The 17,462-nt window shown below is 54.1% G+C and overlaps 6 protein-coding genes across 6 annotated transcripts; 3 read left to right on the top strand and 3 right to left on the bottom strand.

Moving 5' to 3' along the window:
* Positions 1 to 40: 40 nt before the first annotated feature.
* On the top strand, positions 41 to 2,820 carry AYO20_07498 (hypothetical protein; the record flags this gene model as incomplete). Its single annotated transcript, XM_022645783.1, has 8 exons — positions 41 to 221; positions 314 to 1,081; positions 1,154 to 1,254; positions 1,345 to 1,494; positions 1,553 to 1,635; positions 1,714 to 2,402; positions 2,467 to 2,658; positions 2,726 to 2,820. 8 exons carry the CDS (start codon positions 41 to 43, stop codon positions 2,818 to 2,820), a joined length of 2,259 nt encoding a protein of 752 aa, XP_022498193.1.
* A 732-nt stretch (positions 2,821 to 3,552) lies between these two features.
* On the top strand, positions 3,553 to 4,737 carry AYO20_07497 (hypothetical protein; the record flags this gene model as incomplete). Its single annotated transcript, XM_022645782.1, has 1 exon — positions 3,553 to 4,737. One exon carries the CDS (start codon positions 3,553 to 3,555, stop codon positions 4,735 to 4,737), a length of 1,185 nt encoding a protein of 394 aa, XP_022498192.1.
* Positions 4,738 to 5,495: 758 nt separating this feature from the next.
* Positions 5,496 to 7,357, bottom strand: AYO20_07496 (hypothetical protein; the record flags this gene model as incomplete). Its single annotated transcript, XM_022645781.1, has 3 exons — positions 5,496 to 5,898; positions 5,954 to 7,143; positions 7,199 to 7,357. 3 exons carry the CDS (start codon positions 7,355 to 7,357, stop codon positions 5,496 to 5,498), a joined length of 1,752 nt encoding a protein of 583 aa, XP_022498191.1.
* Positions 7,358 to 8,405: 1,048 nt separating this feature from the next.
* Positions 8,406 to 9,397, top strand: AYO20_07495 (hypothetical protein; the record flags this gene model as incomplete). Its single annotated transcript, XM_022645780.1, has 2 exons — positions 8,406 to 8,731; positions 8,893 to 9,397. 2 exons carry the CDS (start codon positions 8,406 to 8,408, stop codon positions 9,395 to 9,397), a joined length of 831 nt encoding a protein of 276 aa, XP_022498190.1.
* A 334-nt stretch (positions 9,398 to 9,731) lies between these two features.
* On the bottom strand, positions 9,732 to 13,828 carry AYO20_07494 (hypothetical protein; the record flags this gene model as incomplete). Its single annotated transcript, XM_022645779.1, has 9 exons — positions 9,732 to 10,236; positions 10,311 to 10,487; positions 10,553 to 10,744; positions 10,832 to 10,964; positions 11,026 to 11,040; positions 11,103 to 11,287; positions 11,388 to 12,206; positions 12,916 to 13,702; positions 13,759 to 13,828. The coding sequence occupies 9 exons, from the start codon at positions 13,826 to 13,828 to the stop codon at positions 9,732 to 9,734; spliced, it is 2,883 nt and encodes a 960-aa protein (XP_022498189.1).
* A 626-nt stretch (positions 13,829 to 14,454) lies between these two features.
* On the bottom strand, positions 14,455 to 16,610 carry AYO20_07493 (hypothetical protein; the record flags this gene model as incomplete). Its single annotated transcript, XM_022645778.1, has 7 exons — positions 14,455 to 14,752; positions 14,834 to 15,041; positions 15,101 to 15,375; positions 15,426 to 15,716; positions 15,803 to 15,964; positions 16,018 to 16,296; positions 16,348 to 16,610. 7 exons carry the CDS (start codon positions 16,608 to 16,610, stop codon positions 14,455 to 14,457), a joined length of 1,776 nt encoding a protein of 591 aa, XP_022498188.1.
* Positions 16,611 to 17,462: the final 852 nt, after the last annotated feature.

Here is a 17,462-nt window from a genome sequence, read left to right as displayed (position 1 = left end):
TAGGGACTGAAAAAAAAAAAAATAATCATAATCAATTATCATGGCCGCAGGAACTGTATCGGCCTTTCCCACTGCTTGGACCCCACTGGCTGAAGAACTGAGATTTTTCAAGCCGCGACGGAATGGGGTGACGAGAAGCCAGAAAGAACGTCGCTATCTCTGCAACGTCTGTGGCGAATCATTTACGCGCAAGGAGCACTGTCGCCGCCATGAGCTCGGTCGTAAGCAAAGTCCCTTTCCACGCCATCATCAACGATAGCATGGCAGTAGTGGCCAGTTGCCGAGCTGACCAATTGACTTGTTATCCACGCAGATCGTTGGCAGAGACCACATGCTTGCCCGATATGCGGGCTCACGTCTGCACGCAAGGATGTTATCTCCAGGCACATGAGAGTACTTCATCGCGGGGCCGGAAAGCCAGCCGACTCGCAGGACGGCCAGCTATCTTGTATGAACCAGGACACATCGTCTGATGATTCTAGCTACGATCTCAACGGTCAGGCCGTACAGGGACATCAGCCAGACAACACCAACGGCGGAGAAACGACCAGCCTAGCGAACGGGCAGGTCATCCCAGAGGTTCTGCCATCATTGTCGACCCTGCTGAACGCACAGACTGGCGGGGTCGCCACCAACCCCAGCACCTTCGAGCTGGGTCTAGATCGAGGATGGAAAGTTGCCACCCTGGACCGTGTGCAAGCTCCAGCCGCGAATGTAGAGGTGATTCCTCGCGCCCAGATGGACTTCCAGCTTCTTGACGATGCTTTTGTGCAGTGGCCGTGGGACGAGCCGTTCTATGCCCTCCCGTGGTCAGAGGATGTGGGCAGGAATGTTGCAGCAAGGCACACCGATCCAGACAATGGAGAATATCAGTCTTCGGGTTTGTTTCTGGGGCTGATCCCGTCGGAAATCGAGCAAGCCAAAGTCAACTTGCAGCTGTTCGACGTGGAAAATCGACTCTGCGACTTTGTGTTTCCCACAAATTACATGGTCATTAGGCTCGTCCGAGGATTCTTCAAACACTTCGCGCCGCACTGCCCTATTATCCATGCACCAACGTTCTCGATCGGCACGATTCAAGGTAGGTAAATGTGCCTATGAAAATTTCGACTTCGTGGCCTTGACCCTCAGCACTAACCCTGCATGCCTTTAGCACCTCTCTTGCTCGCTGTCATGGCGTGCGGAGCGGTCTACCTGAATGAGCAAGAGATTAGTATTAGGCTATATTACGCCGTTTTGAAGCTGTTGAGCGAGGTATGTGATCAACGGACATTTGAGTCACCAGGGTTTTTCAGATACAATGAAGAGTATCATGGTCAAGGTCTGACATGGACTGCGTCACAGAACGAAGATTTAGTCATCGCTGGCCAGAGAGACTCGGGTTTCCAGCTATGGGAGTTACAAACGAGGCTCCTTACCTGCCAGTACGGACTCTATGGAGGTGATGATCGGATCCAACGACAGGCGAGATTGTCTTTTACAAGGCTTCACGTGGTATGTTTCTTCCAACTTGGCTGTTGAAGTCTGAGATGGACCAGCTAATCCTCCCTAGCTTTGCCGAGAAGCTTCCGTCGAAGCGACAAAGGTCTCTGCAAATGACTGGACAGGATGGGTATTCCGCGAGAGCATGATTAGGTGAGTAATCGTGCATGTCCCGTGGTTGGGCTTTCATCCGGTCCGTTTACAATTCGCTCGCTAAACCTCTGGCCCCAGATGCGTGTCCTGGACCACTGTCCTCCGAGCAGTCCTACTCTGTAACGAGGACAATGCGGTGCTGAGGAGCTCCAACACCGAGTTGGAGGGGTCGCTACCCTGTTCCGAGGAACTGTGGACAGCGGGCGGACTCAGTTGGCAGAATTCGACCCGAGTCACAATTTCCTCGGTGGTATGCTTCAGACAGCTTCTCTCGGGCGCTCCACTCGACAACACAATCAGCCCATTTGGCCTGTTGACCCTGATCAGCGTCATCCTTTCGCACATCTCCACACTTCGCCTGGGCAATGCCACTGGGACGGTCGTGGCAGACGAGGACTCGCTCCGCCTGGCACTGCATACGTGGGAGGAGGCGTGGAGAACACATCCACACTGTACCACGGTCCCCGACGCGCCACAGGGCCCGTTGATGGCCAACGCACTGGTCGTCCTCAATGCGGCGTACTATCGTCTCTATGCGAACGCGCAGATGAACGAGATGAAGGCGCTCGCTCTCCTGCCTGTCGACCAGGTATCTCGGAGTCAGATCGCCAAGCTGTATCAGCTCGATAACCCTCCCGACCTCATGAAAGCAATCGTCCGCGCATGTCGTTGCCTGCTAGTGCGCGTTCGCTTGGGATTGGGTTACTTGCTGAAGACATCGTGCTTGAACTACCCCTGTTATGCCCCGCTCGCAGCATACGAAGGCAGTAAGTCTCACAGGTCCCCTTGCGTACTACTGCGAGAAGTGTAATTGACGTTGGGGACTCTTAGGTCTCCTAATGTGCTGGTATCTTCTGGGACGGCGCCTCATGGAGATTCCCGGACCGGAAGAGCTCGTCATCACGACCATGATGGACGAGATCGTGGCGGAGAGCGAATACAAGTACGAAAAGCCGATTCAGAGGGAGCTGCTCCCCATCATGATCTACCGGGACATGATCCGCGAGCGCTGGGTCTGGCCTGGTAAGTGTTTACCCAAAAGAGATGTGTTGGGTCCCCTGACAAGGATACTTGCTAACCAGTGTTGTAGCAACATGTAATGTCTTGTCGAATAATCTCGACGGGATGATCACGAGGCTCAAGCCGGTTCTTGAGGGGCTCCAAGCTTATTCTTCGGACAACTAACCCCGATCATGGTCTGTCTGGCGCCGATTGATAGCCGCAGATGGGTTCATGGGGTTCTTGTATAAACATAAAAACATTTGTTCCCGACATACATCTCATCGTCACTACGCCCTGTCAATACGTCAGCCATAATGATATACCAAAGATATCAGTCTTTGGTATGTGGTAAATAGCATCCAGGTATTCCCCCTAGTCCCGTGACTCCCAGAACCAGGAGTGTCTGGCTATGTCATTCATTACCTAGGTTATCACCCATCATGACTGGTTATCTCATTACCTCCCCCCTTGCATCTCCAATCACCACCGATCCAACAGATTAAATCGTCCAATAGGCATAAGTGGGGGAAAAGGGAGAACAAACACCGAGTGCGATGCGTGCGGGGGGGATCTGGAGTCGAGGGGTTTCGCGTCTTTCCCGAGGTGACAAGGGGAGGAGATGCGCCTTTCTTGTGCCGAAAATGCACCACCCGCCTACTACGGAGTACTCCTTTGGTAAACGGTAACGAGGGACAATGTATAATAGATCGTAGGGGTACATAAATTATGGAGCGAGTAGCATCGGTAACGCTATATGACATACGTGACTCGAATTGGTTTTCTCGTCAGCGTCAATTTATTAAATAGTCTTCCCTCCCTGTTCCCTGAACTTGCAGGACACATACATAGTCACTAGAATTGCCCCTGTTAAACTGACAAAGGACTGTTGTCTCATCACCGCCAGAGATCGAAGAGATGGCTTCCCAAGACGCGAGCCAGTACTTGGTCCCGCCCAAGACACCACCCGCGCTCAACATCCCACCCTCGTCGTCGACCGTGTCTGTCAAGATCATCGATTCGACGTCGCTGATCGAGGTGCCGATCGGCCTCCTCTTCGGCCCTCACATCCCCGGCCACGACAAGCTCTCGTGCCCGTCGTATAGCTTTTTGATCGAGCACGGCCCGCTGAACCGCAAGCTCCTGTTCGACCTGGGCACGCGCAAGGACTGGAAGAACCTGGCGCCGCGCATCGCCAACACCATCATCGACCACAAGTGGGGGTTGGAGGTGGAGAAGGGCGTGGCCGACATCCTCACCGAAGAGGGCGTCGATCTCAAGTCCATCGAGGGCATCATCTGGAGCCACTGGCACTACGACCACACGGGCGACCCGAGCACGTTCCCGTCCTCGACCAAACTCATCGTCGGCCCCGGGTTCCGCGACGCTCTCGTGCCGGGCTACCCCGTCAACCCGGAGAGCCAGGTGCTCGAGACGGACTGGCAAGGGCGGGAGCTGGTCGAGGTCGACTTCGCGGCCGCGGGCGACGTGAAGGTGGGCAACTTCCGGGCGCTGGACTATTTCGGCGACGGGTCCTTCTACATTGTCGACGCGCCGGGCCACGCGGTCGGACACGTGTGCGGGCTCGCGCGCGTCACGCCCGACAGCTTCGTCTTCATGGGCGGCGACGCGTGCCACCACGGCGGCGAGTACCGGCCGACCGAGTACCTCCCGCTCCCGAAGAAGATCGACCTCGACCTCTCGTCGTGGTGGAACCGCAGCACCGTCCGAGCCCGCGTGGGCTTGTGCCCCGGCAGCGGCGCCGCCTTCTGCGACGTGTTCGCACACAAGAAGCCCGACCAGGAGGTGTACCGGCTGACCAAGAACTTTTCGCACGACACGGACCGCGCCAACCTGACCATCAAGTACCTCGAGGAGTTTGACGCGGCCGACAACGTCTTCGTCATCATCGCCCACGACACCTTCCTGCTGCACAAGGAGTCCGAGGTCGAGTTCTTCCCGCGCGGCTCCCTCAACGACTGGAAGGCCAAGCGGCTCAACGAGAAGGCCCGCTGGCTGTTCTTGAAGGACTTTGCGGATGCGGCCCAGCAGGGGCTGAAGCAGGCCACCGAGATGGAGGACGGGCTTGTTCTGAAGCCGTGAGTTGACCTGACGCAGGCTGCAAGCAAAGAACAAAATCACAAGGTCATTCGATATTCACCACCCCTTTTTGGATCGTTCGCTCGTAGCCAGTCACGCTGGTTTGTCGTGCCCAGCCGGAATGGTCTCCGCTGGCTGCTGCTGTCAATGGGGGGGGGGGGGGGGGGCACCGAGATATTTCTCAGAAGATGATGAATTCAAGACATTTGCAAACCCTCTTTTTTACCCCCACAACTTTTCTGGTGTGAGTGAGGTCAACGTCGAGTCGAGGCTGTTAAACTCAACTTGGACACTAGTGATGATCATCTCTGTTCTCAATATGCCGAGTGACGAGTGAGAGCAGATATCTCTTAGATCCAATATGCCTCGTCTACCAGCTTCATCGCGAACATATTTGTAGATATGATATCCTCCCCCAGACTGTCGTAGCGCTCCTCTTCAACTCTCTCTGGCTCTCTGGCAGCTCTAGTCCACTCCCACCGTCCCCCTTTACATGTGAGCTAGTCTAGCCCAGCCTAGTGACCTCAAAAACGGTAGGATTTATCAGACAGAGGCACAGGGGTAAAGAGAAACACGGTTATCGAGGCAGAGAACTCGAGGGCCTTTTTAAGGATGGAGTTTACCATACTTGGCTGTGTACCGGAAACAATGTAACTATCTGATCGACAAGATCTCGACAAGATCCGAGTCACATCTTCGCAGGCCTCGAGAAAGACCCCAGGTGGACATCCACCAAACCCCATCACAAACGAAGATTCGCCTCAATGATATACGTTGCGCTCCGCATTCACATCGTTCTCCAGATAAATCTCAATCTTCTCGTTCATCTTCGGCGTGATGTCCTCCAAAAACAGGCAGGTGATGGCTCCGAGAGCGCCGAAGGCGATTGACGCCAGAGCCACCGTCCTCACCCCGGCAACATACGTGTCTCTCCAGGCGAGAGCAGCCGCGACCACAATGCTGTCGGTGGTACCAGGAACAGCTGCAACGGCACCCAGCCCCGAGGGCAAGGCAGCCAGAACCTGTTGTGCGAGAGCTCGCGAAGCGCCAGCCTGCATCACTGCAGGAATGACCTTTTTCACCCCATTGCTGGAAACAGCGTTGGAAAGAATCGTCACGTAAACGGTCGAGGCGACTGATGTACCGGCATATCGACCTGTGCCCCTGTTTTTTGGTTAGCCAATGAAGCAGGTGATCCGCGCAATAAATTCAGGCTTACGCAAGTCGACCAGCAATGCCTAACTCGGTTTGTTCAGCCCCAAACTGGACGTAGGTAATGGACAAGTATTGGGCCCAGCCGTAAAAGGTGGCGCAAAAAAAGCAAAAGACAATGGACATTGCGCGAGTCTTCTCGGTAGTCAGCGCCAACAGGCCACCGAACATGGTCATCATGGTAACACAGAAACATTGGCTCCACTTCCAGTGCTTCAGCTTGGTCCCGATGGTGCTGAGACAGATTGCCCCGACCAATACCCCCATGCCTTGGGCCAGTGAGTATTTTGCCGCGAGCGATGTGGGCGATGATGGGGTGGTGAAGATCGTCCCGATGATTGTCGACCATATCACGTTCGTGCCGAGATAATAAATGGTCACAGAGAATGTGACAACCATGGGCGCGGACAACGAGCGGCCGTAGTTGTGTTTGAAGAGGCGAGGGGGTGTGAGTGGTTGCTTCAGGGGCACCCACGTTTCCCAGCAGGCGAAGGCGACGAGTGTGGCAAATCCCGATACCAGAGGACCGATGACTTTCCCATCGTTGGACGGGAGGTATGACGCGTAAACGACTCCGACCAGGATGAGCGAGACGGCGGCCGTGAACAGGACGCCTCCAATATAGTCGAGCTCGCGGAAGGCCTGGCCAAAAGGGATTCCACGAGGATGGCGAGGTGGAAAGTACCACAAGATGAGGGCCACTGCCACCAGTCCATTCCCGAACGCGGTCGAGTAGAAGAGCCAACGCCAGCCCGGGGATCCGGCAGCCAGCCCGTACCGAGCAACGATCGGACCCGCGATCACGTCCACGTAGACGAAGGCGTCGGCGATGACAACCCCGATATGGCGCCATTTGTTGGGTAACAATTCGGGAATGGCAAAGGCAGAGATCTGGCAATTGCCGCCCGCGAATCCACTGATGACCATACCTGTGATGGCTGCACCTGTGGTCTTCGCGGAGCCCACGATCACAGAGCCCACGACCATCAGGACGTTCCCGCCGATGAGGAACCATCGTCGCCCAAAGAGATCGCTGTTTGCACCACAGAGCATGAAGGCGATGCACGTTGCAATGTTGTACACGGATCCCAGCCACGCCGATTGAGGCGGGTCATTCAAGATCACCGCCAGCTGCGTTTGGATCGTGCCCATGATGGGGACGGGCCAGAAGGAAATGCCATAAGACATGGAGAGTGCCTGGCCGACCATCAGTATTGATTGAGTTGAAGAGCTACCAGGGTCATCGACGTACAAAAACGACCAACCAGGTCTTGAAGGTGACCTTGTCCGCTGTCCCATCTTCCTGGTTAGGGACAAGATCAGAGGATGGTGAAGACGGCGACTCGATGTGTTGCTGCTCCGCCTCGACCAAGGTAGTCTCTTGGGCCTTTTCCTTCTCTGCTGTGCTCATGGTGGCAATTGTTTCGCTGTTTTGCAAATACGTTTGTGATTGTCACAAGGATGGTGGGTTCTGTCAGAAATCTTACAGAGATTTCTTTCAAGGGCAATACCAAAGGGAGCCGTGAGCCGTGTAGCAAGCCATATCAATAAGTCTTCTCTCCCGCATACCCCAGGTATCAAAGCCGCTGGGTCCCACCCCCTTGCGGAAATTCCCAAGTTTTTTCTCCGCCAGCGAACACTTCGAATTCCGCGGACATGGTTATCATTGGTCAGGGCCAAACCCGTTTACTATTCCGCATTTCCGGGCTTGCTGCTCATTGGGCCCTTCCCCATGGGGAACGGCATCTAACATCCCAAGGTTTGCGGGGCATGTTGGAGCTGGGCTTTCTCAATAAGAAATCAAGGAAACCCAAACGCACCGAGAGTCCAACATCTTGGACGAGCGGTTTCGTCCGTTGGAGAGATGCTAGAGACTCGCACGAAGAGGGTGAAAAGATTTACGTGAAACTGACAACTGATGAAAGTGGGTGGGAGAAAATATATATTATCAACATAAATACCAGGGCCTACTTCCCATATCTCTCAAATAGGCTAGACTCCTCAGGCTCCACTTACTGACGATTCAAATGACTACCAACTGACTACTCGGTACGAGGTACAGTGGTGAGTGAAACTCATATCTCCACGCTTGCTTGTTTGCTTGCTTGCCATTCCCAACGAATCATGGAGAATTCCAGATTTCCGGTTCTGCAGGGTAGTGGCTTTCTCCTTTTACTTCGAGATCGGTTTTCATCAGCGATCTGATGGGGGCGGGCCTCTGGATAGATTGGACCACCAACCCTCACTCCATGTAAAAGGCAAGTATCCCATTTTCTGGGACTTAGTCAGTGTTTGTATTTCGCATAATGGCCTTTGTCTTGCTTCGTACCTCTGGTCGTTCGACAGGTTCTCAGTGACAGCCATTTTCTTTTTTTTCTTTCACAGCTCATCTAGTATCATTTTACAGATTTGCTGGCCGAAGACTTGGTGAGAAAGGTCGTGACATCCTCATATCCCTTATGCCGTCCCTCAGCGCAATCGTGACCGGAGGCGCATCGGGCATCGGTGAAGCCGTAGCGACCAAACTCGCCAGCCGCGGGGTCAACGTCACCATTGCCGACCTCGATACCGAGGCTGGAGAAGCACTCGCGAAAAAGCTCGAGACCGACTTTGGAGCCGCGGCCATATTCGTCCACACCGACGTCTCCCTGGAAGACGATGTAAAAGCCATGGTGGAGGCCGCGGTCAAGAGGTTTGGTCGGCTGGATTTCGCGGCCAACTGCGCGGGAGTGTCGGAGACGGTGTGGCATGAAGAGCAGAGCATCACGACTCGGGACTTTGATCGGTGCGTTAGGTTGCGTGGAGCTCTTATTGGTTTGGTTTTTTGGGGGGGAAGAAGTTGGGAGAGTCACAGAGCACCCTCTGCTTTAGATGCCAGGGGAACCATGTCAAGACAATCTTCGTGTCCTGGAAGTGCTGAAGCTGATTCCCATGACTACAATTCAGGGTCTACTCGATCAACGCCAAGGGCGTCTGGCTGTGCCAGAAATACGAGGCGGCCCAAATGCAACGCCAACCGCCCCGTCCGATCAGCCTGTCGGGGCCATCGTCGTCGCGGACCATCCCCGGAGAGCGGGGCTCCATCGTCCACATATCGTCCGTGTGCGGCCTCATCTCGCAAGGGCTCGGGGCGTACACGCCCGCGAAGCACGCCGTGCTGGGCATCACCAAGAACGGCGCCAAGTTCTACGGCAAGGACCAGATCCGCGTCAACGCCGTGTGCCCCGGGTGGGTGTACACGCCGCTGCTGGAGAAGGTCATGGGCCGGCAGGGCGTGGCGGGGACGGCGGAGACGGAGCAGAGCCCCGTCCTGGACCGCATCATGATGGGCCGCATGTCGTTCCCCGAGGAGCAGGCCAGCGTCATCAGTTTCCTCTTGAGCGACGACAGTAGCTATGTCAACGGGGCGCACATCGTGGTGGACGGGGGGTTTGTAGACATTCACCCGTGATGGATGGAAAAAGAACACGGGTGCATGGTATCATGCATATGGTAGCGGGGAGTAATTCGTTCCCGTGTCAATTATATATGTGTTACTAGACACTCCCCACCTAATAACACTAAGCAGGCGGGCTATACTAACAGCTCCCTGATCTATGAGGACTATTGTGTCGCGTAGGGGTCCTGATAGTACCCGAGAGCGGTCTGTTGCTATGACTTATGATTAGATGTGCGATTGTTCCCCTTTGATACATTAATAACACGCCAGTCCTTGCCCCCCAAGCCAGCCTTCCATCTGCGCGGCGGAATTAGACAGAGCTGCATGGTGCACACGGTGCAGTTCGTCACTTGCGCACCCTGGAGACCGAGTCCTTGTTCTGCCATTTCCGCTTGAGCGACAACAGGACCTCCAGCCCCCGATTCGCGCTGACAAACATCTGGCCCATGTCGGACAGTGCCTGGATGCAGATCAGCAGCAGCTTCTGCGCCTCCTGGCATTTTGAGCCTGAGAAGATGCAGCAGTTGTACGCGTGGATCAGGCCCGCGGTGACGAGGATGTGCGTCGTCTCGGCGTGGGCGTGGCGGAGCGTGAAGAGCTGCCGGAACAGGATGGTCAGTTTGCAAATCTGCGTCGCCGACGTGGTGCAGTTGAAGGCGTGCGACGACCGATGACCAACTGGCAGGGGCAGGGACTGGGACAGTCGTCGAGCGAAGGGAGCATTTCCTGGCAATGTGCCGCTGATGTCGGTCGAGGACGATGACGGAGGGGACATGCCATCTGCATTAAACCCCCGCGACTCGCCGAGAAATGGTCGGTGGAGGAGAATGACGGCTTGATAATACAACATTCTATACGAGACGGTGGTCGTGTCAGCAAGAAAAACTCACACTTGAAATTGAGGAAAGAGGAAGCGGAGTTTTACAAGAGTTGCAACACCGCCGCGGGCGCATATTCGTCACTCGTAGACCCTGCAATCATGATCGAGCTGGTGTCAACTTGTAGGAGCTGTGGGAGGCATTGCTTCCACTCCACCAACTCCTGGGACATGGAATCGACGAAAACACGAGCCTCTTCAGCGCAGATCCGTTTCCCGGTATATCTATCCCTCGGTCTCGTCAGACACCACGCATGTGGGGATGAGGAGGAGGATGAGTAGATACTCACAATGTATCTGTGATTTTGCCGATTTTCATGGTCAATTCGGCCATGTATCGAGGAACATAGGTAATGGCGGCATTCTGGTTTGCGGAGAAGCAACCCAACCCGTGCATTTGATTCAGTTTGATCTCTGGAAGTGGCACGTTGCTTTCGAGCTTGTGCATCAAACTAGGTCGTCCAATGTAGGAGCTCCAAAGCCTGTGTCAAGCCCGTCAGGAAAAAAACAAAAGGGAAACCAGCCACGATAGAATCAGAGGGCGAGTCACTTTCGATTCTTGCACGTACGTGTCGACGGAATAGACGCTCCAGAAAATGGCGCGCCGCAGCCTCACAAGCTCGTCCTTGGCCTCGTCGTCGTCCGTCTCCATCTCGAGATTCAAATGTAGACCAAGATCGGTGACCATCTGAACTGCCTGGCCTGGGTTGAAGCTTTCAGTGCATTTTTCCAATCAGTCGCAAAGCCAATTTCTGATGCTTACCCGAGTACATCCACCCTGACTTGTGTATCAGCCCGAAAGAGCTCTTACTGACAGAAGAGGGAGACACTGATACGTACCACGTGAATCTCGACCACTGGAAGCCTCGTATGATGAGATGACTAGGATGGCTTGGACGGTCGCCATGGCTGGACAGTCCATCTCGATGTCGAGCAACACTTTGGTTCGACGGGCGAAGAACTGCGCTGGGTCGCCTTTGATGGTCGGAGGTGTCCACGTCGCATATGTGGTGGCAACGCAGTATCTGCAAGGTAACGTTTTGGTTAGGACCCACCACGTAAGTTTGAATAGCTGCTAAAACGGGGGCTGGAAAGTGTGACCCATGGAAAGTGTGATATACATACATGGCGTCCTGAAGTGTTGGAGAAAAGAACGGCGTGTTGATGCCCGCCTCATAACGCTGCTTTTCCCTCAAGTATACTTCCTGGTCTACCTCATTCAACAACGGAGCGTGCCAGGTGAAGAAAACGTCGGTCAAGTGCTGCTCGTAGGCTGGATGGCAGGCCCAAGCGAGACCAGCTCGTACGAGGGCGTCCTGCCCGTTAGCTCGGACCGACTGGGTAAAGGGCTTGAAGAGCGACTGCAGTCCGTTCCGCAATAGATGCATGTTGCTCGTCGCACCGTAGTAGCGCAGATTGCCGTCCTCGGCCATTTGAAGTCGGCCCATTCGAGTTGAGAGCTCCTGGGTCAGCGCAGAGTCTGGGTCCTCGCCCTCTTCAGAAGACACATCTTCCGGGGACGGGGCCACAATCATCGTGGACGGCGAGGACTCTTCGTCGGTGGATATACTCGGGGCGGGAAAGTCCATCTGGTCGGTCTCGAAGGAGTAGTCGTCTGCAGCAAAATTCAAGTATGCCCAGTCCGGACTGGCCTCGGACGGCCTGCTGACGGCAAAGCCGATCTGATCCAGTTGAGCAATTGTATCATTTGGGAGTCCATCTTCACTCTGGTTCTGAGGTACATGCTGAGGTTGATCCTGGTCCCCTTCAGGATCCTGTAGTATTCCGGTCGTCGAGGGGAGAAAAGGCTGCAATGGGTCGGTCGACGCAGAGTGACCGGGGACATCGTAGTTGATCATGAGAGCACGCTGCTCGGCGACAAGAGCCTCCAAGCCATTCAACCTGGACACCAGAAGGCCCAAATCCTTACGCTTTGTGGCACTTCTGTGGAAGCAAGTCAGGGCTGCGCAGGGAGCAAAACAAAAACCACGGACAGGAACAACACCAACTTTCGACGGTCTGAGCCAAATACGCAAACATCACCGTGGTTGCGACAGTTTGAGCAAGTCGGACGGACTTCGTCGCACTTTGTACAAGTCAGTTTGGGGAGAAATGCCATGTATACATCTGTCTGTTTTGTGGTACTTTGATCTTCCGCTTCCTGCACCCCATACATGCCAACGAGGCATTCCTTCGATAGGACATGGATTGAGATCTTTCACTTCGAATCATGGTGTATGGTGTACTGCTTGAGCTGTCCGGTCTCGCTATAGCGAAGGTTGGAAAGGAAGGCGAGGCAGGTTGCCCCAAGGCGAGAGGCCTTTGCTCCTTGGTGAGGCGGGCGAGGCGGCATTGCCCTCGGAACAAAAGGCGGGAAAAGGTGGGGCAGGATGTCGAGTAACGATTTTGGCCAAATCCGGGGAACATTTAGCGAGCCTCTGCTTCTTGGCGAGTTTGGCCAAGTCTGGCCAAGGAAGTTCCTGGACTACCAACGACTACCAAGTCACTTGCGCGTCCTTTGTAGGTCATGTGAAGGGTTGTCACAAGCTTCTTGCACATGTAGCAGCACTAGTAGCACATTACCTTCTCCGTATACAATGGTACTGTGAGCATCTATCTCTGTACTGCTGCTGCTGCTACCCATAGCGATCACCGGATAAAGTCAAACCCACCGTTCACGCCGATGATCATGCCCGTCGTCCATCGCGCCTCAGGCATACAGTGCAGGGCCACAGCGTCCCCAATCTCGTAATCATAGGCGACGCGACCATTGAACGACTTTGCAACGGCCTTCATCTCGTCAGTGTCCGTGTCGCGGATCGGCCCCAACGGTGTCATCGTGTTCATGAGGGCCACCTTTTCCGCCACGTACGGGACGGGTTGCATGTCGGTCAGCACGGGGCCCACGTTGAGGGCGTTGACGGTCGCTCGCTCGGCCAGTTCGCGCGACCACGTTCTCGTCATGGCGTCGAGTGCGGCTTTCGTGCCTCCGTAGACGGTGTGTCCGAGTGTGCCGATGGTGGCCGAGATGGAAGAGATGTTGATGACGCGCCCGGATCGGTCATGGGGGAGGTACGGTAGAGCTGCCTGCATGACGAGGATGGGTCCCAGTACATTGATGGCATAGGAATCATGGAAGCTCTTTATGGTGATATCCGGCAGGAGATCCGCCGGACAGACTCCCGCGTTGTTGACGACAATGTCGATTTGGAACCGACCGCCCTCTGGCGGGGTGAGAGACCTTCTGGCGGCTTCGACGATTTTGTCCCCGGCGTCTGGTTGTCCAAGGTCGGCTCGAACGCAGACAACCCTCGTGCCGTACTCTGCCTGTATGTCTGCCACCAAGGTCTCGCTCTTGGTGATGGACGACTCTGATGTATAGTTGAAACAGACGTCCGCGCCTCGGGCTGCCAGACTTCTCACAACAGCCGCCCCAATGCCTGGATTCCGTCGTCAGCGCCAGTCGTTGCTTATGTCTTTGTCTGTGTCTCTCTACCTCTCGATCCTCCTGTGACGATGGCAACCTTTCCCTGAAACGGTCCTCGACTTGGAGCGCAAGAACCCATCCTCAATCAAGTTTTTCCTCGGACGGAGAGAAAAGGCTAGACAGGATATGTATGTCAATTAAAAAATCTCGCTCTAAGGTATTGAGGATGATTTGTCTATTGACAGAGGCAGAAGTGCAACTTAGTTAAGGGGTTTACAGCAAGACGTGCATGGATCACAAGCCCTGGATTCAATCCACCGCGGCATCATCAAAGTTTCCGGCCCTCCACGTTCAAGGTCTCTCGCGCCGGAAGTATGCATGCCGGAAATGCCGTACAAAGCATTCTGGACCGCTTTGCCCAGCTGCTCTGACCAATGATGTTTCCCTTTTGGCGCTGCCGAGGCTGACGCCAAAGAGGTTTTTGTTTGGAATCCCGCCGCAAACACGACCCTGGTGACCCGATACCCAGAGCTGCCTACCGGCGCCACCTTCTACACCATGATGGTTGGCACTGTCGTATACTGCATGGAGATCATCTACTCACTATGCAGAGATCAACTTTGCAGCATAAGTTCCCACGGGTTGGAACAAGATATCCTGGATCTATCCTTTTGTTTTGTTCATACTCCATCTGGTTCACTAAGATCTATTGCATTGCAGATCATACTGGTAACCATACCACGATCACGACACCCTGGTACAAGACTATTCTTCCCCGGCCACTATTGACTCCTCGGGATCCGACGCCATTATTGGGTCATTGACGTGCACAATCTCTTGTCTCGCGGCATCAGAGGCGCCGGGCTGGTCCAGGTACCACGCGAGATCACCGCCTTCGAGTTCTCGGGCAGTTCGTCCGCGGCCCAGGAACTCGAAGCGATTGGATGATCGATACTTGAAGTTGAAGTCCTCCCAGCGTGGGGTGGTGATGAGTTCAAGGAAATGCACGGCTGAACCGGGCCAAGGGCCCCATACCGTACCATCTATTGTTCCATTCTTGTACCTAGAGACACAAGATAGTTAGAAGTGCTGTGTCATATCATTGCCTTCATGTTCTGGATAGAATAGAAAAGTAACCACGAACCATGATCGGCACGACGAAGTCCACACAAGGTCTTTCATGACAGAATCTTTGTGCTCTTGGAAGTCGTCCACTGCCTCCTGCTTTGGAGTGATGGACTTGATGTTCTCGGTCATGAGCTTCTCAGCCGCATTGTATGCAAACCTCAAACAAAACTCGAAACACGGGATCAGGGCGCCATTGGCGGTCGGGGAGTTAGGTCCGCTCGTAACTGTAGTTTTACCACAGTCAGTATCGCTGGACAATGTGTCGTGTTGGAAACGGACTAACTGAAGTAATTGGGAAATCCTGCGGCACCAAATCCTAGATATGAGCGAGGCTCGTCTTTCCAGATTTCATTTATCACTTGGCCACCTTCTCCTACCAGAGTGAATGGCGGGCAGAACGAGGTGTTGAAGCCCGTGGCACAGATGAGAACGTCCAACTTGATGTGCGTGCCATCGTCGAGGATGAGGCCGTCCGGGACGACTTCTCGAATTTCCTCGGTCTGGACTGTCACATTGTCCGAGCACAATGCCTCAAGGTAGCCGTGTCCGGGAGTGATCCTATCCATCGCGTTAGTCTTTGGTGGATTTCGAGGACCGAAGATGCTCACCGGCGGCAGCCCAACGCGAACTCGGGCACGAGCTTGGGAATCAGTTCCTTTTTCTTGCTCAACTGGTCTATCATCTGCCTCCTCGTTTCCTCCACCGCTTGCTTCTGTAAAGACGAGTTCTTGACCTGGATGTCGAAAAAGTGATTCATGGTGCTCTCGGCTCTTTTTCGATGTCGGAGAAATCCATCAGGATCATTTGCCCATGCCTCCTGCTGCTCTTTGGTGAAGACTGTTTCTCTTCCTTGTGGGGCGAGCTCAGCAACGAGTTCCGGAGTAATCCATGTAGGGGACCTGTGGAATGAATACAAATGCTTTGCCACTTTGAAAGGCGCCTTGGTCAGCCATTCCCTACTAGGACATGATACGATGCCACATACTCACCTCGCTGGGCTTGAGGCACGATCTGAATGGCTGAGGATCCAGAGCCTATGACGCCGACGACTCTATCGTCTAGCTGGAGAGATGTATCGTAGTGTGCCGAGTGGGCGAGAACACCTTTGAAAGATTGCAGGCCCGGAATGTCAGGCCACTTCCAGTTGCTAAGAGAGTGTTAATTCTGTAGCCCTGGGAGAAGTTAAAGGCTCTCACCTACTTCAGAAACCCGGTCGCATTGACCAGGACTTCCCCTTTGTCCACAATCTTCTCCCCTGTCTTCAAGTTGTCGATCTCTATCTCCCATTGCCCAGTGGAGTCGTTCCACGCGGCCTTGGAAACTCGGTGCTCGAGATGCACAAATTCATACACCCCATACGCCTTTGCTCTGCCGGTGAAGTACTCTAGCAGCTCCTTCCAGTCCACATATGCGCGGGACCAGTGCGGGTTTCCCTCCCAAGAAAACGAATAGGCATGCGAGGGCACATCACACGAACAGCTGCATAGATGTCAGCGGCCAGAGAGTCGGCGGTGACGTGGAAGAACATACCCTGGATAACGATTCTCAAACCATGTTCCCGCAACTCCTGCATTCTTCTCATAAATGACCAGCTCTACTGGCTTTCCCGGGAATCTCTCCTTGAAGATCTTGACGGCCGCGATTCCCGACACACCACAGCCAACGACGATGATTCTGATCGGCCGCGGTTTCCACATATAATGAGACGAATACTGGTAGGTAGATTTTGTGCCATTGACGGCGCCATTTTTTGACGTGTCGTGGACGCCGTTGGTGGCCGCCTCGATTGCCATGGTGTGACTGGTAAAGCGCTCTATCAATGTCTCTGTCAAACTTGATTCCCGATTTTGGTAAATATCAAACCTCAAGCAGAGGCATGTGTTGTCACAAATTTAACATGGTGGAAATCCATATATCGGAATATAAGCCTCCGTTATCATCATCTCCGTGAAAACAAGAGTGCCTAGCCTCAGGATAGAGTGTTATGGGGTCCTGGTGGAATAACGGAATTCACATCTCCGTCGTGGAGGCTTTCCCATCGTTGATGGGAAGTGGTCATGAGACCGCTGTGATAGGGAAGCGAGCCCTTGCTTGAGAGCCTGAGAGGTCATACAAGAAACCACTGGAGGGTTTCTTCATCGAAGCTAAATTTCGACCGGGTTGGACTGGCAGTTCCAGCCGATCGTCCCCCACGATTGACACGCAGATCCAGCCGAGGCGTCTCTCCATTAATTTTTTTTCGTGTAAACTTCAAGATTTAAGCCCGAGAATTTGAAGTCTTTGTCGAACCGTTGCTCGAGCACAATCCCCCACCGCTCCCCTTGGGCTCCGGTATTGTGCCGTGGCTTTCGTGATGCTCCGTCACGTGCGCAAGTAAAGCACAGCTCAGGGTGTACCGAGTATATGTGTGATATATGTTGACAGCCAAGAAGGCTTACTGACCTGACAGGGACCAAGGTATCACGAACAAATGGGTTCACGACAAGTACCGCATATACATAACGTGAGTCTTGTTTGCACTTGTGCAATGAACAGTCGCCTGAGCTGAGTAATGCAAAGCCTTCATCATGTATATGTAATATCTACGGAGCGGACCGCCATATACTCCTTGGTGTAGGTACTCGTATGTACGTGTGCAGGTATGT

The sequence above is a fragment of the Fonsecaea nubica genome (assembly GCF_001646965.1).
Source record: "Fonsecaea nubica strain CBS 269.64 chromosome Unknown Scaff53, whole genome shotgun sequence".
Classification (NCBI taxonomy): domain Eukaryota; kingdom Fungi; phylum Ascomycota; class Eurotiomycetes; order Chaetothyriales; family Herpotrichiellaceae; genus Fonsecaea; species Fonsecaea nubica.
This window is presented reverse-complemented; position numbering and strand designations above follow the sequence as displayed.